Source organism: Mytilus galloprovincialis, chromosome 6 (assembly GCF_965363235.1).
Source record: "Mytilus galloprovincialis chromosome 6, xbMytGall1.hap1.1, whole genome shotgun sequence".
Lineage (NCBI taxonomy): Eukaryota > Metazoa > Mollusca > Bivalvia > Mytilida > Mytilidae > Mytilus > Mytilus galloprovincialis.
The window spans coordinates 3,751,672-3,778,680 of record NC_134843.1 but is presented as its reverse complement, the minus strand read 5'-3'; the positions used below and the strand labels follow the sequence as shown (position 1 = coordinate 3,778,680).

Sequence of the window (27,009 nt, the reverse complement as noted above, 5' to 3'; positions counted from 1 at the left end):
ACCAAAAGCCAGACGTTAACAGCTTCCACTGTTTTATACATTGTCAGCTCTTCAGAACAACATAAACATCACCAAAAGCCAGGGGTTAACAGCTTCCATTGTTTTATACATTGTTGGCTCTTCAAAATAACATAAACATCACCAAAAGCGGTGGGTAACAGCTTCCATTGTTTTAAACATTGTCAGCTCTTCAGAACAACATAAACATCACCAAAAGCGGGGGGTAACAGCTTCTATTGTTTTATACATTGTCAGCTCTTCAGAACAACATAAACATCACCAAAAGCCGGGGGTTAACAGCTTCCATTGTTTCATACATTGTTGGCTCTTCAAAACAACATAAACATCACCAAAAGCCGGGGGTAACAACTTCAATTGTTTTATACATTGTTGACTCTTCGAAACAACATAAACATCACCAAAAGCCGGGGGTAACAGCTTCCATTGTTTTATACATTGTTGGCTCTTCCAAACAACATAAATATCACTTAAAGCTTGGGGTAACAGCTTTTATTGTTTTTTACATTGTTGGCTCTTCAAAACAACATAAACATCACCAAAAGCCAGGAGGGTAACAGCTTCCATTGTTTTATACATTTTTGGCTCTTCAAAACAACATAAACATCACCAAAAGCCAGGAGGGTAACAGCTTCCATTGTTTTATACATTGTTGGATCTTCAGAACAACATAAACATCACCAAAAGGGGGGGGGTTACAGATTCCATTATTTTATACATTGTTGGCTGTTCAAAACAACATAAACATCACCAAAAGGCAGGGGTCAACAGCTTCTATTGTTTTATACATTGTCAGCTCTTCAGAACAACATAAACATCACCAAAAGCAAGGGGTTAACAGCTTCCATTGTTTTATACATTGTTGGCTCTTCAAAACAACATAAACATCACCAAAAGCCGGGGGTAACAGCTTCCATTGTTTTATACATTGTTGGCTCTTCCAAACAACAGAAATATCACTTAAAGCTGGGGGTAACAGCTTTCATTGTTTTTATACGACCGAAAATTTGAAAATTTTTCGTCGTATATTGCTATCACGTTGGCGTCTTTGTCGTCGTCGTCGTCGTCATCGTCGGAATACTTTTAGTTTTCGCACTCTAACTTTAGTAAAAGTGAATAGAAATCTACGAAATTTTAACATAAGGTTTATGACCACAAAAGGAAGGTTGGGATTGATTTTGGGAGTTTTGGTCCCAACATTTTAGGAATAAGGGGCCAAAAAGGGCCCAAATAAGCATTTTCTTGGTTTTCGCACTATAACTTTAGTTTAAGTTAATAGAAATCTATGAAATTTTGACACAAGGTTTATGACCACAAAAGAAAGGTTGGGATTGATTTTGGGAGTTTTGGTTCCAACAGTTTAGGAATTAGGGGCAAAAAAAGGGCCCAAATAAGCATTATTCTTGGTTTTCGCACAATAACTTTAGTTTAAGTAAATAGAAATCTATGAAATTTAAACACAAGGTTTATGACCATAAAAGGAAGGTTGGTATTGATTTTGGGAGTTTTGGTCCCAACAGTTTAGGAATAAAGGGCCCAAAGGGTCCAAATTAAACTTTGTTTGATTTCATCAAAAATTGAATAATTGGGGTTCTTTGGTATGCCGAATCTAACTGTGTATGCAGATTCTTAATTTTTGGTCCCGTTTTCAAATTGGTCTACATTAAGGTCCAAAGGGTCCAAAATTAAACTTAGTTTGATTTTAACAAAAATTGAATCCTGGGGGTTGTTTGATATGCTGAATTTAGAAATGTACTTAGATTTTTAATTATTGGCCTAGTTTTCAAGTTGGTCCAAATGGGGGTCCAAAATTAAACTTTGTTCATCAAAAATTGAATAAATGGGTTCTTTGATATACCAAATCTAACTGTGTATGTAGATTCTTAATTTTTGGTCCAGTTTTCAAATGGTCTACATTAAGGTCCAAAGGGTCCAAAATTAAACTAAGTTTGATTTTAACAAAAATTAAATTCTTGGGCTTATTTGATATGCTTTATCTAAATATGTACTTTGATTTTTGATTATGGGCCCAGTTTTCAAGTTGGTCCAAATCAGGATTCCATATCAAGTATTGTGCAATAGCAAGAAATTTTCAATTGCACAGTATTGCACAATAGCAAGAAATATCTAATTGCACAATATTGTGCAATAGCAATTAATTTTCAATTGGAGTTATCTTTCTCTGTATAGAATAGAAGTTGATAATATATGTTGGAAATTTGCCAGACATGACTATGATGTCATTTTCTATTTTTATTTGCCAATAACTTTATGTAAATAACTTCATTGGAAATTTGCCAATATAAAATGTTGCTGATGAAGCTTTTTTTCCTTATCTTATCTAAAATGTTTTTAGATAATGTATGTTTGACATTTGCCAGACATGACTATGATGTCATTTTCTATTTTTATTTGCCAATAACTTTATGTAAATAACTTCATTGGAAATTTGCCAATATAAAATGTTGCTGATGAAGTTTTTTTTATTGTTTTATACAATAAACAATGTATATTCACTTTTACTACCAACCAATCTTTACCATTCAGTGATAACAAGCACTTTATTTTACATTTTAATATTTTATGATGTATTTAAAAGAGTAGTTATTGTTGCAAACTCCATTAGAAATTTGAATTGATATCAGTTTTGGAAAAAGGGAAACGGGGATGTGAAAAAAAAGGGGGGGGGGGTTAAATTTTTCTCATTTCAGATTTCATAAATAAAAAGAAAATTTCTTCAAACATTTTTTTGAGAGGATTAATATTCAACAGCATAGTGAATTGCTCAAAGGCAAAAAAAATATTTTAAGTTCATTAGACCACATTCATTCTGTGTCAGAAACCTATGCTGTGTCAACTATTTAATTTTAGATTTAAAAAGTTTGAAGAAGAAATCTTTAATTGATTTGTAAAATCTTGACATTTGTTTTGTGTAAAAAAAAAATGTAATGTCAAAAATTTGATCACAATCCAAATTCAGAGCTGTATCACGCTTGAATGTTTTGTCCATACTTGCCCCAACTGTTCAGGGTTCGACCTCTGCGGTCGTATAAAGCTGCGCCCTGTGGAGCACCTTGTTTACATTGTTGGCTCTTCAAAACAACATAAACATCACCAAAAGCCAGGGGGGTAACAGCTTCCATTGTTTTATACATTGTTGGCTCTTCAAAACAACATAAACATCACCAAAAGCCAGGGGGGTAACAGCTTCCATTGTTTTATACATTGTTGGCTCTTCAAAACAACATAAACATCACCAAAAGCCAGGAGGGTAACAGCTTCCATTGTTTTATACATTGTTGGCTCTTCAAAACAACATAAACATCACCAAAAGCCAGGAGGGTAACAGCTTCCGTTGTTTTATACATTGTTGGCTCTTCAGAACAACATAAACATCACCAAAAGCCGGGGGTAACAGCTTCCATTGTTTTATACATTGTCAGCTCTTCAAAACAACATAAACATCACCAAAAGCCAGGGGGTAGCAGCTTCCATTATTTTATACATTGTCAGCTCTTCAAAACAACATAAACATCACCAAAAGCCGGGGGTAACAGCTTCCATTGTTTTATACATTGTCAGCTCTTCAAAACAACATAAACATCACCAAAAGCTGGGGGTAACAGATTCCATTGTTTTATACATTGTTGGCTCTTCAAAACAACATAAACATCACCAAAAGCCAGGGGTTAACAGCTTCCATTGTTTTATACATTGTTGGCTCTTCAAAACAACATAAACATCACCAAAAGCTGGGGGTTTACAGCTTCCATTGTTTTATACATTGTTGGCTCTTCAAAACAACATAAACATCACCAAAAGCCGGGGATAACAGCTTCCATTGTTTTATACATTGTCAGCTCTTCAAAACAACATAAACATCACCAAAAGCCGGGGGGTAACAGCTTCCATTGTTTTATACATTGTCAGCTCTTCAGAACAACATAAAACATCACCTAAAGCCGGGGGTAACAGCTTCCATTGTTTTATACATTGTCAGCTCTTCAAAACAACATAAACATCACCAAAAGCCGGGGGTAACAGCTTCCATTGTTTTAAATAGGGATGGCAACGAGTACTCGAGTACTCGGGTATTCGATCGAAAGGCCGAGTACTTGAGTACAGTTTTAGTACTCGGATACTCGTTTGACTATTATACATCTTGAGATATTTCTCTTCACATTCCCACTCATAACCCATTCGTAATACTTAAATAAAATCAATTAACATCATAAATATAATATATTGAGGCTACTTTTTGTTATAGTAGTACCATCAATGTCCTTTCCTTCCGAGGGAATTTGTTCATATACATTTATTGAAACAAAAATAGAAAGTCAAACAGTCTTTCGTCTGAAATTGTTGACCAGATCATATTTCTAAACAAGAACAAAATGACCTGCGTTAAACCCTTCACAACTGATTAGAGACATTTTTAACGGTGTTTGTACACGATCAACACTTTCATCGATTAATAATTAACTCATCACAAGCCGTAAAAACTTACCTTTGTTTGTTAATCAAGATTTCTATGTAAACGTATTTGGTATGAGATGTATATCTAAATTAATTTAATTACTCTGTATTTGAAACTGAACCTTAATTGTTTTATTTCCAATTTAAAGATATAGGTGAGAGCGACATTCAAACCCAAAAGTCGAAAATAAACTGACAACGGCATGGCTAAAAAAAAGATCAGACAAACGATAGCGCAAAAAAAAAAACCCTCAGAAAAAGTAAGACTGAACAATACGAATAATCACAAGTAACTGAAGTCCAATATTGTTGTTGCCAATAAATGGACAAGTCGTATTATAAAAAAATACGAACTCCCACCTAAAATCTAAAATTTTCAATAAACATTTAAGCTTCACCCGAGTACTTGCGAGGACTCGAGTATCATGACCGAGTATCCGAGTATTAAATTTCAGATCTTTTGAAATCCCTAGTTTTAAACATTGTCAGCTCTTCAAAACAACATAAACATCACCAAAAGCCGGGGGGTAACAGCTTCCATTGTTTTATACATTGGCCTATCTTCAAACTTTTGGCTCAGAGTATCTTTTAGGCTGATCATAAGTGCTAAGCAAAATGAGATATACCATATAAGGCTTCTGCAATTTTGTATTTTGTATTGTAAAAATTAGTTTTATTATTTTAGAACTTTTGTTGTGACTGCTCCAAAGGAAGCCAGGATTGGTACCCCATATATTGTTAGTGTTATTATGACAGAGCCAAGATCAGATACATTGACGGGAAAACTTGAAATAGTTTCCAGTGACTCTGTAAAAACAAAGGACGTATATTTTGATATTGCATCCACAGGTAAAACATGTATTTAAGGATGTTCGCTTGTCATGTTTTGGATTTTTTGTCAGATTTTCGGAATCCTCTGGTTTTATTCAGTTGAATGCCTCAACAAAAATTTGCGCATTGACCCCCATTTTTCGTTTTATAAATCTTTTACATTCATGATTATAAGCCATCTGTTAAAGTCTTATAAAATCTTTGTTATTTTTTAGTTGTTTTTGAGAACTTAAACTTGGAAATGATAAAGCTATTAAAAATCAAGAGAGAACATTTTCGTGCCAAAATTTCAATGGCTAATATCTAGAAAACAAGCACATTCACCTATATATTTTTGCTTATGCTTATTTGCTTCCTTTATTAATCTCATATCAATATATACAAGTATTATGAAAAGCTTGTTATTTTTAAACTGAGTAGCAAACCTCCTTATTAAGTGATATTTAATCTAAATCTATATATAATTCATTATGACTATAAGGTTATTTTTTTTCATGATGAAATGTAATATTGTGTCCTTCAAAAATGCCTTACACATTTACAGTAATGTGAGTTAAACATTGTGGGCAAATTACACAGTATGGAGTTGCTAGATTCTGCTTAAGCTAATTTATTTGTAAAAGACAATAAAAATGTCTGTATTTATAATTTTTTTCATTAATTTATTGATTATGGTATGTAAATAAAGGAAGATGTGTTGTGAGTGCCAATGAGACAACTCTCCATCCAAATACCAATTAATAAAAGTAAATCATTATAGGTAAATTTACGGCCTTCAACATGGTATATTTTATGACAATTATTAGAATTGAAATATAACTTCTCTTATGTGATAATGAAAAAAGATCGCAATTGATATTGTTGACTAAGAATATGATGGATTTATTGTCGAGCCTGCAACTTTTGTTGCAGAAAGCTCGACATAGGGATAGTGATCCGGCGACGGTGGCATTAGCTAACTTCTTAAAAGGTTTATATTTTAGAAGGTGAAAGACCTGGATGCTTCATACTTTGTATATAGATGCCTCATGTTACGAAGTTTTCCTCAGTCACATGTCCAATGTCCTTGACCTCATTTTCATGGTTCAGTGACCACTTGAAAAAAAAGTTCAAAATTTTTGTAATGTTGAATTCTCTCTTATTATAAGTAATAGGATAACTATATTTGGTATGTGACTACCTTGCAAGGTCCTCATGCCTGTCAGACAGTTTTTACTTGACTTCGACCTCATTTCATGGATCAGTGAACAAGTGGATCAGTGGTTAATTGAAAATGATAGTGTGAGTGGGACATCCATGTACTATGGACACATTCTTGTTCCTGGATATTTCAATTCTTGGTTATGCCAAAGTCTGCATTATAATCCTATAGATTGATGTATGTTTGAAACTCAATTCTTAATCAGTTTGTGTTGTTGGTATGTAAACTTCAGAGCAAGTTTTCTGGTCCTTCTACTAGGGGTGTTTAACAACCTAGCCGACCCATGAGGTTTTTCTGGTCCTTATACTAGGGGGTGTTTAACGACCAAGCCGACCCATGAGGTTTTTCTGGTGCTTCTACTAGGGGGTGTTTAACGACCTAGCCTACCCATGAGGTTTTTCTGGTCCTTCTACTAGGGGGTGTGTAACGACCTAGCCTACCCATGAGGTTTTTCTGGTCCTTCTACTAGGGGGTGTTTAACGACCTAGCCTACCCATGAAATTTTTCTGGTCCTTCTACTAGGGGGTGTTTAACAACCTAGCCTACCCATGAGGTTTTTCTGGTCCTTCTACTAGGGGGTGTTTAACGACCTAGCCGACCCATGAGGTTTTTCTGGTCCTTCTATTAGGGGTGTTTAACGACCTAGCCGACCCATGAGGTTTTTCTGGTCCTTCTACTAGGGGTGTTTAACGACCTAGCCTACCCATGAGGTTTCTCTGGTCCTTCTACTAGGGGTGTTTAACGACCTAGCCTACCCATGAGGTTTCTCTGGCCCTTCTACTAGGGGGTGTTTTAATAAAAGACCTAGCCTACCCATGAGTTTTTTCTGGTCCTTCTACTAGGGGGTGTTTAACAACCTAGCCTACCCATCAGGTTTTTCTGGTCCTTTAACTAGGGGGTGTTTAACGACATAGTCTACCCATGAGGTTTTTCTGGTCCTTCTACTAAGGGGTGTTTAACGACCTAGCCTACCCATGAGGTTTTTCTGGTCCTTCTACTAGGGGGTGTTTAAAGACCTAGCCTACACATGAGTTTTTTCTGGTCCTTCTACTAAGGGGTGTTTAACGACCTAGCCTACCCATGAGGTTTTTCTGGTCCTTTTACTAGGGGTGTTTAACGACCTAGCCTACCCATGAGGTTTTTCTGGTCCTTCTACTAGGGGTGTTTAACGACCTAGCCTACCCATGAGGTTTTTCTGGTCCTTCTACTAAGGGGTGTTTAACGACCTAGCCTACCCATGAGGTTTTTCTGGTCCTTCTACTAGGGGGTGTTTAATGACCTAGCCTACCCATGAGTTTTTTCTGGTCCTTCTACTAAGGGGTGTTTAACCACCTAGCCTACCCATGAGGTTTTTCTGGTCCTTTTACTAGGGGGTGTTTAACGACCTAGTCTACCCATGAGGTTTTTCTGGTCCTTCTACTAGGGGGTGTTTAACGAACTAGCCTACCCATGAGGTTTTTCTGGTCCTTATACTAGGGAGTGTTTAACGACCTAGCCTACTCATGAGGTTTTTCTGGTCCTTCTACTAAGGGGTGTTTAACGACCTAGCCTACCCATGAGGTTTTTCTGGTCCTTCTACTAGGGGTGTTTAACGACCTAGCCTACCCATGAGGTTTTTCTGGTCCTTCTACTAAGGGGTGTTTAACGACCTAGCCTACCCATGAAGTTTTTCTGGTCCTTCTACTAGGGAGTGTTTAATGACCTAGCCTACCCAAGAGGTTTTTCTGGTCCTTCTACTAAGGGGTGTTTAACGACCTAGCCTACCCATGAGGTTTTTCTGGTCCTTCTACTAGGGGGTGTTTAACGACCTAGCCTACCCATGAGGTTTTTCTGGTCCTTCTACTAGGGGGTGTTTAACGACCTAACCTACCCATGAGGTTTTTCTGGTCCTTTTACTAGGGGGTGTTTAACGACCTAGCCTACCCATGAGGTTTTTCTGGTCCTTCTACTAGGGGGTGTTTAACAACCTAGCGTACCCATGAGGTATTTCTGGTCCTTCTACTAGAAGGTGTTTAACGACCTAGCCTACCCATGAGGTTTTTCTGGTCCTTCTACTAGGGGGTGTTTAACGACCTAGCCTACCCATGAGGTTTTTCTGGTCCTTCTACTAGGGGGTGTTTAACGACCTAGCCTACCCATGAGGTATTTCTGGTCCTTCTACTAGCGGGTGTTTAACGACCTAGCCTACCCATGAGGTTTTTCTACTCCTTTTACTAGGGGGTGTTTAACGACCTAGCCTCTACCCATGAGGTTTTCTGGTCCTTCTACTAGGGGGTGTTTAACGACCTAGCCTACCCATGAGGTTTTTCTGGTCCTTCTACTAGGGGGGGTCCTTCTACTAGGGGGTGTTTAACGACCTAGCCTACCCATGAGGTATTTCTGGTCCTTCTACTAGGGGGTGTTTAACGACCTAGCCTACCCATGAGGTTTTTCTGGTCCTTTTACTAGGGGATGTTTAACGACCTAGCCTACCCATGAGGTTTTCTGGTCCTTCTACTAGGGGTGTTTAACGACCTAGCCTACCCATGAGGTTTTTCTGGTCCTTCTACTAGGGGGGGTCCTTCTACTAGGGTGTGTTTAACGACCTAGCCTACCCATGAGGTTTTTCTGGTCCTTCTACTAGGGGATGTTTAACGACCTAGCCTACCCATTAGGTTTTTCTGGTCCTTTTACTAGGGGATGTTTAACGACCTAGCCTACCCATGAGGTTTTTCTGGTCCTTCTACTAGGGAGTGTTTAACGACCTAGCCTACCCATGAGGTTTTTCTGGTCCGATATTGGTCTATAGTATTATAGTGTTTTACAGGACGGTACTATCAATCCAAAATCCATCAGTTATTTTGACTGTTTTTGGTTTTGATTTTAGCTGATTTTTAGTTTATCAGTGCGTTGTGTGAGTTACTGCTCAACGGTTTGATTTCCGATGATCTACTTAAATGAAATTATAGTCCTTGGACTGTTTTCTCAAAATTGAATTAAAGACAGTATTTTTCTTTTGTCTATATATGAGCTGCTTCAGATAGAAATCAAGTGCATGTATACATGTACATATTTAAGACTTTGATCGATTTTGGAAAAATTTAAATAAAATATTTAAGATGGAGTTGGTCTGTTTTGTAGGGTAATTTTATACCTTGGATTTTACATAGACTATTTTTTTAATATGAAATTGGTCAACTAATGTGTTGGTTTTTATTTGCATTTAATAATTTCTATCCATCTCAGCTCAAATATTGAGCTATTAGTCTATTTATATAGATGGTGTTGCATTATAAGAGTCTTTCAGTATATTTCAATAAATTCTTAAAAAAGAACATTATTATTTTCTATTTGTTTAATTGTAATAGGTTTGGTTTCCTATTATTGACCGTTATATCAATAAGAGATCAAATTATACAAAAGGGGATAATCAGCCCATTTTCTCACTGAACGTAAAGGTTAAAGTTATTGTATGTCTGATTACAAGGCATAAACACTCAAGATAGATAATATACATTCAAATTATAATAAGAAAAAAGGGTTCAAATAGGACTTACATTGTATACAGTTCATTTATTGCTAAAAAAACTTTCTCTTTCCTTGTTCCACACTTCAAAACTCCAATTTGCAGAATTAAATATGAATATTTATGCTCTAAGACATAACATTGAAATATTTTTAAATAAAAAAATCTTTATTTCATACATTTAACAGCTGTGATGTGATAGGGAACACAGTGGATTGGATATTCAAATTCTTTACTGTTAGACACACCCATACATTATTATTGGAGAGGCTTGACTTCTGATCGTATTTGTCATAGTGTTTTTGAAATATTCTCATGTTTGTCTTACTATCAAGACATTTCAGTGGGGACACTAAAGTTAGCTTAAATCTGGTAAAATTGGAAGAGTTTATATCACCCTTCTCATTTTAAGAATTATTTTTCAGATTTTGCAATTTCTGGGACCCCATTTTGGCTTTTATCTTTCCTCCCTTCATTTCATTCTTTCAGCACTTATTCTTCTTCTGTAAATTCATTATTATTTGTTGGATACCAATTTTCGTTGGTTTACTGGTACAAGTAAACCACAAATTTAAATGTTTAACCTATTATAAATTTTGTATAGGCTTTTTATGCAGAGATTGACAAAACCATGAAATCAAATATCCATGATAATGCAAGTTTTCTTCATTCTACGAAAATTGAAACGCACAAAAATAAATAAATCCACTGTACCCAGGTATCTTAAATTGCAATGTCAGCTATACAAGCACCTGACTTAAATTACAATGTCAGCTATACAAGCATCTGACTTAAATTGCAATGTCAGCTATACAAACACCTGACTTAAATTGGAATGTCAGCTATACAAGCACCTGACTTAAATTGCAATGTCAGCTATACAAGCACCTGATTTTTTTCAACATTGACATTTGTAATAGCTGTACTTATATGTAAGATTATAGATGATTTCATCTTGGATAGCTTTAATGCATAATGATTATGTTCCCTAATGGTTAAATTGATATTTTAAGAGAAAAGATACTGAAAAGAGGAATAAACAAAGCATAAAAGATTAATGAAACATGATAGGCAGCAAATTGATTCAATCATAATAAAAACCATCTAGGTTCTACCATCTTTTAATGGATAGTTGTTTTATTGGCAATCATACCACATCTCCTTGTCTTTATATAGACACTATTTATTTGACTTCTAACATATGGGAGCAAGACCGTAGCTAGGCATCTTATTTTAATGAGGCAAAATAATTGAACTGAGCAAAGCGAGGCAAAATTTTTTTTTGGAGGGTATGAAATGAATGGTGCAAAATCCTGCATTCTAGGCATTTTAGAGTTTGATAATGTTTTGAATTTGGACTTTTTTTATATAATTATTTTATATTTTAAGACTTTTACTAACACCAAATTTTTAACAACTTTATTTAAATTTATATGTAAGATAATCATTCAAATATCACTGATTAGAGTCTGCTGCCAGAACAAAGAACAAACATCGAGTCAGTAGAGTTTGCCAAATTTTGCTATGGCCGGTTCAGTCAAATCGTTTCTGAATCATAATTTGGTCTGCTGATATCCTTATCAAGATGAACATGGCAAGCCCGCACAATCTCTCGCCGCTGATGCATGCTCTTTTCCAAGTTTTCAGTCATTTTAGGGCAGTCTGTGTTTCTAAAGGAAGCACATTATTATCAACACAATGATCAATGTCTTCTTCCAATTCCTTCTCCATCAGCAATTTGGTAGCAGCATCGGTAGTAACAGTTTTGTTTGCAAAAGGGAATTAAGTTTTCCTGTAAGCACCATCATACAGTTGCAGTTACAAAATATTAAACTTGCTTTTATGCTGACAAAGAGTAGACAAACTAGGGATAGAATGAGATAAGATAAATGTATATGATTCTATCTATAGTGTATATATGATATGGGTACAGGGGAATTGGAATGGAGTTTTTGACGTTTACATGTAGGTCCATAATTTCAAATTATTTCTGAAAATAGTTGGTGGTATTTTAGTTCCAGAATTTATAAATTTAGGGGTTAGGGGTATGGGGTTTCCGATTCCGAAACCCCGAATATAAAGAACCGAAATTCCGTAGTCCCGAATAAGTAAAGACAAAATCCTGTGTTAAAGGTTCTACCATTCCTCAATAATATCAAATTGGAATATGGGATATTCTTTCAATTTTTAAGGTTAAAGAAACATGGATAGAAACTAATCCATGCATGTTTCATATTATTCATATTTTATTTATCTGTAAAGAGAAAGATTAAAGTTCGGGAAATGAATACGCAGAAAGGACTGCCCCCTTGTGATGACTTGATTTGTCAAAAGTTGGTTAAACAGAGAAATGAATATGCAGACAGCACTGCCCCCTTCCGAAGACCAGTACTTGATTTGTCAGTCTACTTATCGTTTTTGGATTGTTCTAATGAAGTTATATGCAATACTCAGACTCTGTTCACAAAAAAACTAGTTTACTAGAATTATTCCTTCTTTACCTTCAGTGTCGCTTTTCCTTTTCTGCAAGAGCCTGTTTTTAACCAAAGATCCATGATGATTATCATTACTAGGTTAATGTTATCGAGAAACATCACCTGTTGAGATGCTGAGTTATATCCAGGAAGAATAGTTTAAAAGGAATGATGACAAGTTATATAGAAATTAAGGTTGATACAGAACAACAAATGACTATTATATTGATATATATGTATGAAAAAAATAATCAGTGTCAAAATTTTAGTGCCTCACTTGCCTCAAGGGTAGCTACAGCCTTGAGTGGAAATGAAGAGAATGTCACAGGAGGATAACAGATTATTTTTTTTTTAAATAAAAAAAAAAAAATCAAAGGAAAATAAATGGTACAAATGTTTGATGGGAATAGCTGAATTTGTTATTGTTTTGAAATTGATGCTTGAAAGAGTCTACGTATATGCAATTTATGATATGAGAATGTAAAATATGAATTAAGACACTCATTTATTTTGAATTTATTTTTAAATGTATAATATATTTTTTTCATTTTTTTTCAGAGAATAAAAAAGATGTATCTGTAACTTTTATGGTAAGATTATTTATTCTAATTTGATTGGGATTGGGATTGGGATTGGGATTGGGATTGGGATTTAAAAATATTTTTTATATAAAACTCCATTTATCTATGGACAAGTGTTCACTCAAAACTAACATTTTTCTATAATTCACCAGTTCTCTTCAGCACAAATGCACTTCATGAAAAATTTACTAACATGCATTAGATACCTGACTGGTAGGAGTTATTTTTGATTTTCCAACTGTTGCTTTTTTCTGGTACCATTTGACATCACAAAGAAAATTTCTTTAATATGTAGCCCCAATTGACCCCAGGTAGTTCATTCATAAAGTCATAATTGGAAACTTGTTTATGCTTTTTAATGTCTGCAGGTGTCCTGAATTTTGGAGAGAGACTCTTAGGGGTACATGATCTATTGGAAATTTTGACTTACCAACATGCTGACTTTGTGCAGTATCAGTATTTTCTCTTAGTTAACTCGTTTGGATAATTGTTTATTATGCCCCGTCTACGATAGTAGTAGGGGCATTATGTTTTCTGGTCTGTGCGTCCGTTCGTCCGTCTGTTCGTTCGTCTGTTCGTTCGTCTGTTCGTTCGTCCGTTCGTCCGTCTGTCCCATGTCAGGTTAAAGTTTTTGGTCGAGGTAGTTTATGATGAAGTTATAGTTGCATCCATTTGTAACTTTACATACATAGTCATTATAATAGGGAATTTCTAAAAAGTACCTCAAATTTAGGTTTTGGTCCTCATTTCATGGTTCATTGAACATGAAAATGAGATTGTGTGAAACAGCTCTTTGCCAGGTTAAAGTTTTTGGTCGAGGTAGTTTATGATGAAGCTATAGTTGCATCCATTTGTAACTTTACATACATAGTCATTATGATAGGGAATTTCTACAAAGTACCTCAAATTTAGTTTTTTGGTCCTCATTTCATGGTTCATTGAACATGAAAATGAGATTGTGTGAAACAGCTCTTTGCCAGGTTAAAGTTTTTGGTCGAGGTAGTTTATGATGAAGTTATAGTTGCATCCATTTGTAACTTTACATACATAGTCATTATGATAGGGAATTTCTAAAAAGTACCTCAAATTTAGTTTTTATGCCCCACCTACGATAGTAGAGGGGCATTATGTTTTCTGGTCTGTGCGTCCGTTCGTCCGTCTGTTCGTTCGTTCGTTCGTTCGTCTGTTCGTTCGTCCGTCTGTCCCGCTTCAGGTTAAAGTTTTTGGTCAAGGTAGTTTTTGATGAAGTTGAAGTCCAATCAACTTGAAACTTAGTACACATGTTCCTTATGATATGATCTTTCTAATTTAAATGCCAAATTAGAGTTTTGACCCCAATTTTACGGTTCACTGATAGAAAATGATAGTGCAAATTTCAGGTTAAAGTTTTTGGCTTCAGGTTAAAGTTTTTGGTCAAGGTAGTTTTTGATGAAGTTGAAGTCCAATCAACTTGAAACTTAGTATACATGTGCCCTATGATATGATTATTCTAATTTAAATGCCAAATTAGAGTTTTGACCCCAATTTTACGGTTCACTGAACATAGAAAATGATAGTGCAAATTTCAGGTTAAAGTTTTTGGCTTCAGGTTAAAGTTTTTGGTCAAGGTAGTTTTTGATGAAGTTGAAGTCCAATCAACTTGAAACTTAGTATACATGTGCCCTATGATATGATCTTTCTAATTTAAATGCCAAATTAGAGTTTTGACCCCAATTTTACGGTTCACTGAACATAGAAAATGATAGTGCAAATTTCAGGTTAAAGTTTTTGGTCAAGGTAGTTTTTGATGAAGTTGAAGTCCAATCAACTTGAAACTTAGTATACATGTGCCCTTTGATATGATCTTTCTAATTTAAATGCCAAATTAGAGTTTTGACCCCAATTTTACGGTTCACTGAACATAGAAAATGATAGTGCAAATTTCAGGTTAAAGTTTTTGGTCAAGGTAGTTTTTGATAAAGTAGAAGTCCAATCAACTTGAAACTTAGTATACATGTTCCCTTTGATAAGATCATTCTAATTTTAATGCCAAATTAGAGAATTTATTCCAATTTCACAGTCCTTTAAACATAGAAAATGATAGTGTGAGTGGGGCATCCGTGTACTGTGGACACATTCTTGTTTTTAATGTTATTGTCCTAAATATGAATGTTATATTTGCCAGAGGATATGAGATCATACAAGCAGACAACAGATACTCTACAACAACTTCTGTATATTGAAAAAAAATAATGTCATTCTATATGCCTTTTGGAAATATAGAAATTTTTAAATTTGTCATTCTTAATTGGTTTGTTAAGATATAACAATGCCATTGTGAACTGTAATAGTTAAAATACATGTGTAATAGTAACAGTGACAGTAGTCAACTAAAAAGATGTAGAGGATGACAGAAACAAGTGATACTCTGGCAAACTTTCAAAGTTTTTCTGTTTCTCATGCATTAGATTTCACAATTAGATAATCCCTTTTGTATATACTGAGAAATTTGTATTTAATTGTATTCATTTTGTATTTCATTCACCCCTTTCAAAGGTCAAGGTTATTAAACAGTTGTTGAATACTTTAAAAAATACCATAAAAGCAAGTGATTTAAAAATAGGATGTTATATTATGATAGAACATTTAAACCTGTTTATTTATAAAAATATTATAGAAAAAATGAGGTCTGATTGAAAGAGACAGATAAGATTAATATTGTTACGAAATAAAAAAAAATGAAAAACCAAGTCATTTACAAGATTTTCATTCACTGGTCTATTGATATAGAATTGTTATAAATATTTAATATTACATTTCATTTTAAAAATAAATTATGAATGAGAAAGTCAATGTAAAGTAGAAAGGGTATGGAGATGTACTTTAATGCAAATCCAACCAAAAAAGGATTCCATTTATTCACTTTAAATGATGCATTTTCAAGTTAAAAAAATAAGAAATAAAAAATAAGAATGTTTTCAGATTTTTTTCTTCCAGTTATTGTATCTCAGCTAAGGGATACAAGTTTTAATTGATTTTGTGGTTCCTTGCAATTACAAAATCTAGTTCCAAACAAATATGAATATTTTCTAATAAGTTATAATGTATTAGATGATTTAAAAATTGATCCAAAGTGCAATTTTTACAAACAAAATGGAAAATTGAAACTTGGAAAACTATCAAAGAAAAATACATCCACAGATAGTGGAAGCAATCTTTATCAGATAAGACAACTGGTAGTGCGATATTGTTTTCAATGTTTATCACCATAACTTACTAATACATTTAAGTGGACAAAAGATAGCTTTGTATCAATATAAAACATATTTTACATTTGTAAGATTGACACATATGCCTACAGCATACTTATTAAAAAATTAATATAAAATATTCAAACAACTAAAGTTGCAAACTATCTTAAGTGTCAATATGAGCATTGCTTTAAAAAAACGAAGTTGATATATTACACATTGGTACTTATATAAATTTGATTTTTCATGGTCTAATGAAAATAGAGGGTTTATTGAAATGCCTTTTTAAATTTTTTAAGTGCAACTTAGTTAAATGTTGAGGAGAAATCCATGTAAGGTTGCATCTTAGACAGAGAAAATACTTTTACTATTCCCTACAATATATATATATTTCTCTAATTCTTCGTCAATTTATCTCTTTCTGCACCCATTGTATAAAAAAATTTAATCAACGTGTGGTTCGTTTGATCTCAGTTCTTCATTGGTTATGACGTCGAATTGTCTTCTTTTCCTCTGAATTTCCTATTGTGACGGCATGAAAAAATGCGACCATGTCTGATGACGTTAAATAAATAGAACACATCTTTTTGCAGATCAGTCACAAAGAAGGAATACTTTTGCCTGCATATTGTTTGAAAATCTTTAGAGAAAAAGATTCTACCACCAAATCTCGTGTAATATGATATTTATCCACTCTCGACAGTTAAATTTTAAATATTTAAAGTGCTCGGCGAGCCTCGCGTTTTAAATTTGAAAATTTAACTGTCTCGAGTGGATAAATATCATATCACACTCGATGCAGTGGTAGAATCTATATATATATTTAATGCTACAACAGCAAAAAATTAAAAAAAAACCAAATTTATACTAAACCCTTCAAGCTACAGCAGACTAAAAAAAACCAAAACATTTTAAAAATTATTAATGTCAAATTAACCTACAATTATTGAATGAATTATGTTTTAGGCTGGTGAATTAGACCCTGGGAGTTGTAGATTGAAGTTTGAGATGACAATTGGAGGGAAGCTTTTGAAGGACAGCATTGAAATAAACTTAGTTAACGATGGTGGTTTAATCCTGGTTCAAACAGATAGAGCCATTTATAAAAAATCACAGACAGGTATAGCGTTTACTGTGGACCATCGGTTCCATTTGGTAACATGACATTGTGTCTGTCTCTTATTGTGCATTATCCATGTACTTTTAAGTGCAGGTGAAAAAGTTTTGAAAACAATAAGAATTTGTCAAAATCTGTATTCACATTTTAAGCTTAGTACCTGAAAGCAAAATGTTTTTTTCATTGGTTAAGGTGTATTCTCATAAAATTGAAAAATATTAAAAAAAAAAATTGTATACCACCAACAGTCTCTACTTATATAGCGGATTAGAACAACAAAAATGTAAACTTAATTCTAAAAAAGACAGTAAGTATACTTTTAAAAGACAAATACAAGAAAAAAATGAGAAAAAAAAACAAACAAAAAGCACAATACTGGTTAAAAATGTTCACTCAAATGAAATAATAAAGCACACGTATGACCGTTACAAGAAGTCATTTGATTAAGAATCTGTCAAACTTTTTTGCAGTGAAAATGAGAGTAGTTATCCTCAATACAGACTTGATGCCAGTTAATAAAAAAATGGACATCACTATTGTCGTAAGTACATTATTTTATATACTTGTTTGAAGAACAAGGTTCACTGATTCATCTGTATCATATAATATCAAAATGGCCATAATTTGGTTCTTAAATGAATATTTTTCATAAGCCTTACTATTAGGTTTAAACAAATATTTTCATTAGAATACATTCTAGGCATCAAAGTCAGAACTTTCGGTTTGGTTGCCAAAATAAAGAGGATTTCATTTAATGCATATTTTTTTAACCTATTTTAATTACTTATAGATTTACTATAATGCTTTTTTATTTTTAGGATCCAGATAGTAACAAAGTTCAGAAATTTGCTGATTACAGCAACGACACAGGTAATTTTTGTTTTCTACCACTTCAATTTAAAAAAAAATTGTATAAGACTTTCTTTTCCTCATTTCTGTCTTGGGTCACAGAAAGAATTATGCATGGAGTTGCTGTCATCATTTGAAGTTCATATATTCAACCCTGAGATATATGTGGCAGTTTTATTATCACAATAATTTCTTATTATCAAGAAATTGTTGTGAAAATTACATGTATACCCTAAAATAATGCAATTCAAACCCCTGTTTTGTTTGTAAGGATTATCTCACATGTTTATAAAAGAAAATCATGTAAGAAATCAATGAGACAGCAACCAAACAAAATAAACGACCAAAAAATGACATCTTTAAGTAGCAATACAGCCTTTAGCATAGTGAAGGAATCTGTACCACATGGAAAGCTTTTAATTACCCTTAACTTAGGAATGGTGGTTACAAATAAATGCCTTCAACAATAGTTTTCTTTGACTGAGAATGTATCATAACCTGATATATATTCTAAAGACCAAGATCACAGCAAATATATACAAACGATAACCAGGCCTTGCTTGTTGTCCCACTTGTTTAGATCTAAGGAATACTTGCACAAGTAATGCCCAATATTAAGGTGGTACCTAACACTACAGGGAGATAACTCTGTAAAATCAGCTAAACGTTTTAATTACGTTGTGTTGTTAAGGGAATATTAAGCTTCTCAATGGTCAAACTGCTATATAGCCAGTGTAATTTTTCTGATAAAACGGTTGGTTCAAATTTTTTGAAATTTTTATATTTTTGTAAAAGGGTCAAAGTAAATACTTTGTCAAAATTTTAAGAAAATTAAACAAGCCAAATTAATTTTAGTATAAGTGTTGGGTACCACCTTAAAGAAAGTGTCTTGAAGTATTTTGGGTTTATAATTATCTAGTTTACAGGGTAAAGATAGGATACTTATGTAACATTTGTATATTTTAGTTTTTTCTGCATCCAATGATATGTGATATATATGTTATTCAGGTGTTATAACTGTTGAGTATGAGATATCAAATGATCCTAAGATGGGAGATTGGAAGATACAGGTTCAGCCATCAGATGGAATGGTTTGTATATTTATATCATTAGATAGGGAACATAGAATAGGGTACATAGATATAAGAAGATGTGGTATGAGTGCCAATGAGACAACTCTCCATCTAAGTCACAATTTGTAAAAGTAAACCATTATTGGTCAATATACATGTTAGTTTTAACAAGTCTGCAAGTCAATAACAAGTTAAAAGAAAAAAAAGATATACAGGAATTACTATATGGTCTACAACTCATTGTTAAAAGTATGTTGGTAAATTTTGCGACAAGCCAACACAATTTGATAAAAAAAAAAAAAAAAAAACATATATTGCGGTCGTAATATTACTCCGGACAAAATTTGAGAATTTTCAAAATTGTAACTATTAAGAGTGTTTAACTACTTGTATGTAGAAGTGTAGTACTATAAGTTATGATAAAGTTGTGATATAGATAAAATCCAAATTCAAAACACAACATATTAAGTCTTCAAATGAACAACTATACCAATATTATCTTTATTTTTAGGGTAGTGGAACTGAGAGAAATTTCACAGTTGATGCTTATGGTAAGTTTTGCAAATGCTTGTTTCTAACAGTCTAAGACTATAGTGCTAGTTCTAACTTTTGATAACTTTACATGATAACAATAATTCCAAACAGAGTTATTGTCAGAAAATACAGACTTCACAACTATCCTGATTTATGGAGGATATTCCACATGAGAGGTATTGATCGGAATTTTGAAATTCTTAATTATATAAAACGAACACCTCAAAACAGACCTTCAAATGAGTTAAAAGGGTATTTAAACACACAGAACTCATTTAAACAATATAAGAATAGATTAAAAACATTGATGAAAATACAAGAGGATCATTAAGTCCCTATACTTAAAATCCTCCATAGAGATTTCAAAAACTTGGCAGGCATGGATTATATTGAGGAAAAAATGTAAAATGGTGACAGTAATTGGTTCTAGACCTGAAAAGCATTCTGTTGCATTATTTTTATAACCCTTTATAACACATATTGAAATAATTTCTGAATTTACAAATACTTGTACAATACTTATTTTCTTATGTATTTTACTAATTTTCTTACACACAATTCTTAATTTCATACATACAAAAGAATGCCTTGTTGCATATTATGAAACTGATTAACAATGTTTATTGCCACCAGATACAGATCAAGTAGAACTTAAGTGCTGTCTTATTTATTGTTCTAGAGTTATTCCTCTTTACAAATGGAAAAAAAATGCTGAAATTTTTGTTTCTGTTCTCTGTTTTAAGTTTATCTCAACCAAATGTTATGTAAAAACTTATAAACATTACTTATTATCCACAAAACTTAGATGAAGTTCAAATTTGGAAGTTGTCACGTTTGATGTTCTTGAATTATGTCCCTTTATAACATTATTATGTCAGCATGGGAATAAGACCCACAGACGCATTCTCCATTTATTTGTGTTTATTATATTTATTACATTGGTTGCAATGAATTACATTGATTTCCCAGTGAAATAAAATACAATAATTTCACATGTGAAATAAACGTGGTTATTTCACTCCCCTGAGGTCATACAACAATAGGCGTTGTCAAGATGTCGATTACGTTGGATCAAAAAAAATTGTGAATGCGTAGAAAAAGATATAGTTCCTTACATTTTCTACTTTATTTTCTATAAAAGTCATTTGCTAATGAAATAAAAAGAATAACTAATCAAAGAATACAAATATCGAAAATTATTACATTGGTTGCATTGAATTACATTGATTTCGCAGTTAAATAAAAACCGATAATTTCACATGTGAAATAAACGTGGTTATTTTACTCTCTGACATATACAACAATAGGTGTTGTCAAAAAATACCTTATCATGAATTAATGTGTTGTTTTGTCACTTGTTGAATATTTTTCTCTATTTGAATTCTTCGATTAGTTTATTAATTATTAAGATTTGAAATCTGACCTACATCTAGGGTGTTAAGATATTTTGTTATTATATTTCAGTGCTGCCAAGGTTTTCCGTGGAAGTGAAACCATCGGTTCCATTTGTCTATGTTAAAGATTTTTTGTTATTATATTTCAGTGCTGCCAAGGTTTTCTGTGGAAGTGAAACCATTGGTTCCATTTGTCTATGTTAAAGATTTTTTGTTATTATATTTCAGTGCTGCCAAGGTTTTCTGTGGAAGTGAAACCATTGGTTCCATTTGTCTATGTTAAAGATTTTTTGTTATTATATTTCAGTGCTGCCAAGGTTTTCTGTGGAAGTGAAACCATTGGTTCCATTTGTCTATGTTAAAGATTTTTTGTTATTATATTTCAGTGCTGCCAAGGTTTTCTGTGGAAGTGAAACCATTGGTTCCATTTGTCTATGTTAAAGATTTTTTGTTATTATATTTCAGTGCTGCCAAGGTTTTCTGTGGAAGTGAAACCATCGGTTCCATTTGTCTATGTTAAAGATTTTTCATCAATAGATATTGAAGTTGAAGGAATGTAAGTATCTCATTACAGAACTGATTCAGAAAAATATTTTATAACATTATTTTTTCATAAATTAAAGCTAATTTCCTAATGCATGTAGAGCAAGACTTTGCTTGCTTTGTTTGTATATTGTACAATAGTAATTAAACTAACATCTAATTGGATTTAACTATAATATTAAAAGGTTCAAGTTTGCCTATATTTATTGTTTGAATATGTCAATCATAAGTACAAACCTTGGGTAAATATTTATACAAACAGAACAAGCACGCCAACCAAAGTTTTACTCTATAAGCTGTAGTAAATTAGCTGTAATAATGACCTCAGTTTAGATGTTATTAGTATCAATTGAAATGTTCTTAATTTGTCAAAACTTTGTTTATTTTAAATCCTGTGATTTTAACTAACTTAACTTTAACCTTTTAAAAGTAAAACTATCTTAACAATAGAAAAACAAAGGATATAGGGTATCCCAAAATTAGTACATGTACAAATACACACAAAAAAACAAAGTAACAACACCACTGTTGGAAACTTATACACAATTTTTATTACAACAAAATACAGATCAAGTTTGAATTCTGGGAATTCACTTTTATTGTTCTAGAGTAATGCTCCTTTACATGTCCCTTTATAACTTTATGTGATATGCAAGCGGGGGCATCATCTGTGTCCCATGGACACATTCCCCATTTATTGTTTTTAACAAAAATGTTAAACAGTAACTTGAAAATCAAGTTAATCTTTTTATTAACAAATGATACAAATACCAAACTTATGATAAAAGGACAATTTTTAGCTCACCTGGCCCAAAGGGCCAAGTGAGCTTTTCTCATCACTTGGCGTCCCTCGTCCGTCGTCGTCGTCGTCGTCCGTCGTCCGTCGTCGTCCGAAAATCTTCTCCTCTGAAACTACTGGGCCAAATTAAACCAAACTTGGCCACAATCATCATTGGGGTAGCTAGTTTAAAAATTGTGTCCGGTGACCCGGTCAACTAACCAAGATGGCCGCCATGGCTAAAAATAGAACATAAGGGTAAAATGCAGTTTTTGGCTTATAACTCAGAAACCAAAGCATTTAAAGCAAATCTGACATTGGTTAAATTGTTTGTCAGGTCAAGATCTATCTGCCCTGAAAATTTCAGATGTATCGGTCAACCTATTGTTGGGTTGCTGCCCCTGAATTGGTAATTTTAAGGAAATTTTGCTGTTTTTGGTTATTATCTTGAATAATATTATAGATAGAGATAAACTGTAAACAGCAATAATGTTCAGCAAAATAAGATTTACAAATAAGTCTATACTACCGAAATGATCAGTTGACCCCTTTAGGTGTTATTGCCCTTTATAGTCAATTTTTAACCATTTTTTGTAAATCTGAGTAATCCTTTACAAAAATCTTCTCCTCTGAAACTACTGGGCCAAATTAAACCAAAGTTGGCCACAATTATCATTGGGGTATCTAGTTTAAAAATTGTCCAGTGAACCGGTCAACCAACCAAGATGGCCGCCATGGCTAAAAATAAATAATAGGGGTAAAATGCAGTTTTTGGCTTATAACTCAAAAACCAAAGCATTAAGAGCAAATCTGGCCGGAGGTAAATTGTTTATCAGGTCAAGATCTATCTACCTTGAAAATTTCAGATGAATCGAACAACCCGTTGTAGGGTTGCTGCCCCTGAATTGGTAATTTTAAGGAAATTTTGCTGTTTTTGGTTATTATCTTGAATAATATTATAGATAGAGATAAACAGTGAACAGCCATTATGTTCAGTAAAGTAAGATTAACAAATAAGTCAACATGACTGAAATTGTCAGTTGACCCCTGTAGGAGTTATTGCCCTTTATAGTCGATTTTTAACCATTTTTTGTAAATCTTGGTAATCTTTTACAAAAATCTTCTCCTCTGAAACTACTTTGCCAAATTAAACCAAACTTGGCCACAATCATCATTGGGGTATCTAGTTTAAAAATTGTGTCCGGTGACCCTGTCAACCAACCATGATGGCAGCCATGGCTAAAAATAGATAATAGGGGTAAATTGCAGTTTTTGGCTTATAACTAGAAAATTAAAGCATTTAGAGAAAATCTGAAATGGGGTTCAATTGTTTATCAGGTCAAGATCTATCTGCCCTGAAAATTTGAGATGAATCGAACAACCAGTTGTTGGGTTGCTGCCTCTGAATTGGTAATTTTAAGGAAATTTTGCTGTTTTTGGTTATAATCTTGAATAATATTATATAGATAGAGATAAACAGTGAACAGCAATAATGTTCAGCAAAGTAAGATTTACAAATAAGTCAACACCACCGATATGGTCAGTTGACCCCTTTAGGAGTTATTGCCCTTTATAGTAAATTTTTTACATTTTTCATAAATTTTTGTAGATTTTTAGAAAATATTTTCCACTGTAATTACTGGGCCAAGTTCATTATAGATAGAGATAATTGTAGCAACAAGAATGTTCGGTAAAGTAAGATCTATAAACACATCACCATCATCAAAACACAATTTTGTTATGAATTTATCTGTGTCCATTGTTTAATATTCACATAGACCAAGGTGAGCGACACAGGCTCTTGAGAGCCTCTAGTTTAATCTTATAGGGATATCTTTCCTGTAAATTCTGTCATAATCTGTCTTCTGCCATAATATTGTTATTGTTTTAATTCAGATATACCTAGGGACATAATCTGTCTTCTGCCCTAATATTGCTATTGTTTCAATTCAGATATACCTATGGAGAAGGGGTTCATGGAAGTGCCTCTATTGAATGTGAACTTCAGGACACAACATTCAATAAAAGAGCTAAGTTGGTATGTTAACAAATAGTATAAAGATATTGGCAAGTAAAGGGAAACAACTGTGATTGTCTAGAGGGACATAGAATAGTTATTATCTCCCTTTTCATTTAAACAGAATATGATGATTGAACCGAGTAGAACTTATCTTAATTTATATTTAATGATATATAAACACTACATTGGAATGCATTTAATGTCTAAAATTCAAAATTCTCAAAATAATGTAATTTCTGCTTTTTAATTAATTGAATTTAACATTGACAGGAACAGAGAAATTATTTTTGAATGACATAATATGTTCTAGATAATTTAATTGTTTACCAAAACAATCTATTCTTAAAGATGAGTATACTTCATAATGAGTCTGAATCAAGATATTTTAACTGCAGACATAAATGTACTAGTAACTAAATTTTGACATTTTAGTACTTGAAATGCAATGTTTACATTTGATTCTTGTGGAATCATTTTTTAGTAACTACAGCCTGAGTAATTTCAAAATTTCATTAATATTGTGGTTTATTTAATACTTAAATGGGGTTGTGATGGATGGGTTAACTAAATGTCTGGACTTGGAGTAAACAACGTCTATTTCATTTGATTGTGTAATCTCAACTTAATATAAAGTAACATGTTACAAAATAACAATAAAACAACGTTAATAATGTATAAATGAAAACAGAGTTAAAAGTAGAATAACATTTGGCGTAAGTTGAACTGTCTCTAAATCACCAACAGGGATAGTTGGAGCAGGTCTTATGGACAAACAGATACAGAATGGTTGGGTGAAACTAGTTTTCTGGTGCCAAACCCTCCCCCTAACCTGAGAATAGGGTGTAACAGTACATCACATGAGCAAATAATATTCTTGTTTGGATATCAGTTTTATGATAAAAGATTTAGTATGCATGCAGTAATGCATATTTTAATTTACACAAAAATAACTACAACCAGCTCTTTTATTTAGCTGTTCTATTATTTCCTGATTGTGCTTGGAATAAATATTGGATTATTATAAAGAAAAGAATAGAATAGTTTGATTTATTTCAATTTTCTTAAAATAGCTTCAAACCACACACAGTCACTAAGGCCAGAAGATTTTGGGGATAATTATTCTGTCCTGGTAAAAATATTCTATGCTAAAGACAGAATAAAATTAATTACTTTTTCCCACAATATTCAAATGTCAAAAAATCCTCCTACCATCCACCCTCTAAATATCTAATTGGCATTCCTTTAGGCTAATTAAACTGTGTTTAAATAACTGAGCAATGATTTAGTTTTAGAATTGGTATAATATAGACTTCATTACGAGTGAGAATTGGTATAATATAGGCTTCATTAGGAGTGAGAATTGGTATAATATAGGATTCATTACGAGTGAGAATTGGTATAATATAGGATTCATTACGAGTGAGAATTGGTATAATATAGGCTTCATTACGAGTGAGAATTGGTATGATATAGGATTCATTACGAGTGAGAATTGGTATGATATAGGATTCATTACGAGTGAGAATTGGTATAATATAGGATTCATTACGAGTGAGAATTGGTATGATATAGGATTCATTACGAGTGAGAATTGGTATGATATAGGATTCATTACGAGTGAGAATTGGTATAATATAGGCTTCATTACCAGTGAGAATTGGTATAATATAGGCTTCATTACAAGTGAGAATTGGTATAATATAGGATTCATTACGAGTGAGAATTGGTATAATATAGGATTCATTACAAGTGAGAATTGGTATAATATAGGCTTCATTACGAGTGAGAATTAGATATCGCTTTATATCAACTTGAGTTATTTGATTTTGATATAATGATCAATGAGCCTTTGGAGAGTTTATTATTAGTATCTAAATTAAATGAAAAGAATAAAGTAATATCTTATTCTCACTGGTTGTTAAACCATTTTCTCTTATCATGCTTATAATCAAAACTCTTATTGTGTTAAATAGAAAAGTCTGCTATTTGTTGATAAATTCTTTTGCACATTCCAGGACAACATCATTTGTCCTGTTCAAGTGTGAAACATGAACATCAAACATTCCAGGCTAATAGATATAGGAAGATGTGGTATGAGTGCCAAGGAGACAACTCCTAATAACAATTTATAAAACCATTATAGGTCAAAGTACGGCCTTCAACACGTAGCCTTGGCTCACACTGAACAGCAAGCTATAAAGGGCCCAAAAAAATTACTAGTGTAAAACCATTCAAACAGAAAAACCAATGGTCTAATCTATATAATAACGAAAAAAGGAGAACTGTTCCAATTGTCAAACAATGTCCTGTTCCAAGTGTCAAACATTACACAAAATATTTATATGCTTCACAATAAATGTAAAAAAAAAATTGACAATAAGAAGA

General features: G+C 33.0%; 1 protein-coding gene across 4 annotated transcripts in view; it reads left to right on the top strand.

The window, feature by feature from the left end:
• Positions 1-27,009, top strand: part of LOC143078722 (CD109 antigen-like) — a 356,264-nt gene that overhangs the window by 13,885 nt on the left and 315,370 nt on the right. For all 4 annotated transcript variants that reach the window (XM_076253652.1, XM_076253654.1, XM_076253653.1 and 1 more), the window contains exons 4-12: positions 5,180-5,343; positions 13,064-13,095; positions 17,283-17,436; positions 17,904-17,974; positions 18,252-18,303; positions 19,291-19,373; positions 19,867-19,906; positions 21,749-21,839; positions 24,558-24,642. In XM_076253652.1, the coding sequence (XP_076109767.1) occupies positions 5,180-5,343; positions 13,064-13,095; positions 17,283-17,436; positions 17,904-17,974; positions 18,252-18,303; positions 19,291-19,373; positions 19,867-19,906; positions 21,749-21,839; positions 24,558-24,642 (772 nt within the window). The remainder of the gene's footprint in view (positions 1-5,179; positions 5,344-13,063; positions 13,096-17,282; positions 17,437-17,903; positions 17,975-18,251; positions 18,304-19,290; positions 19,374-19,866; positions 19,907-21,748; positions 21,840-24,557; positions 24,643-27,009) is intronic.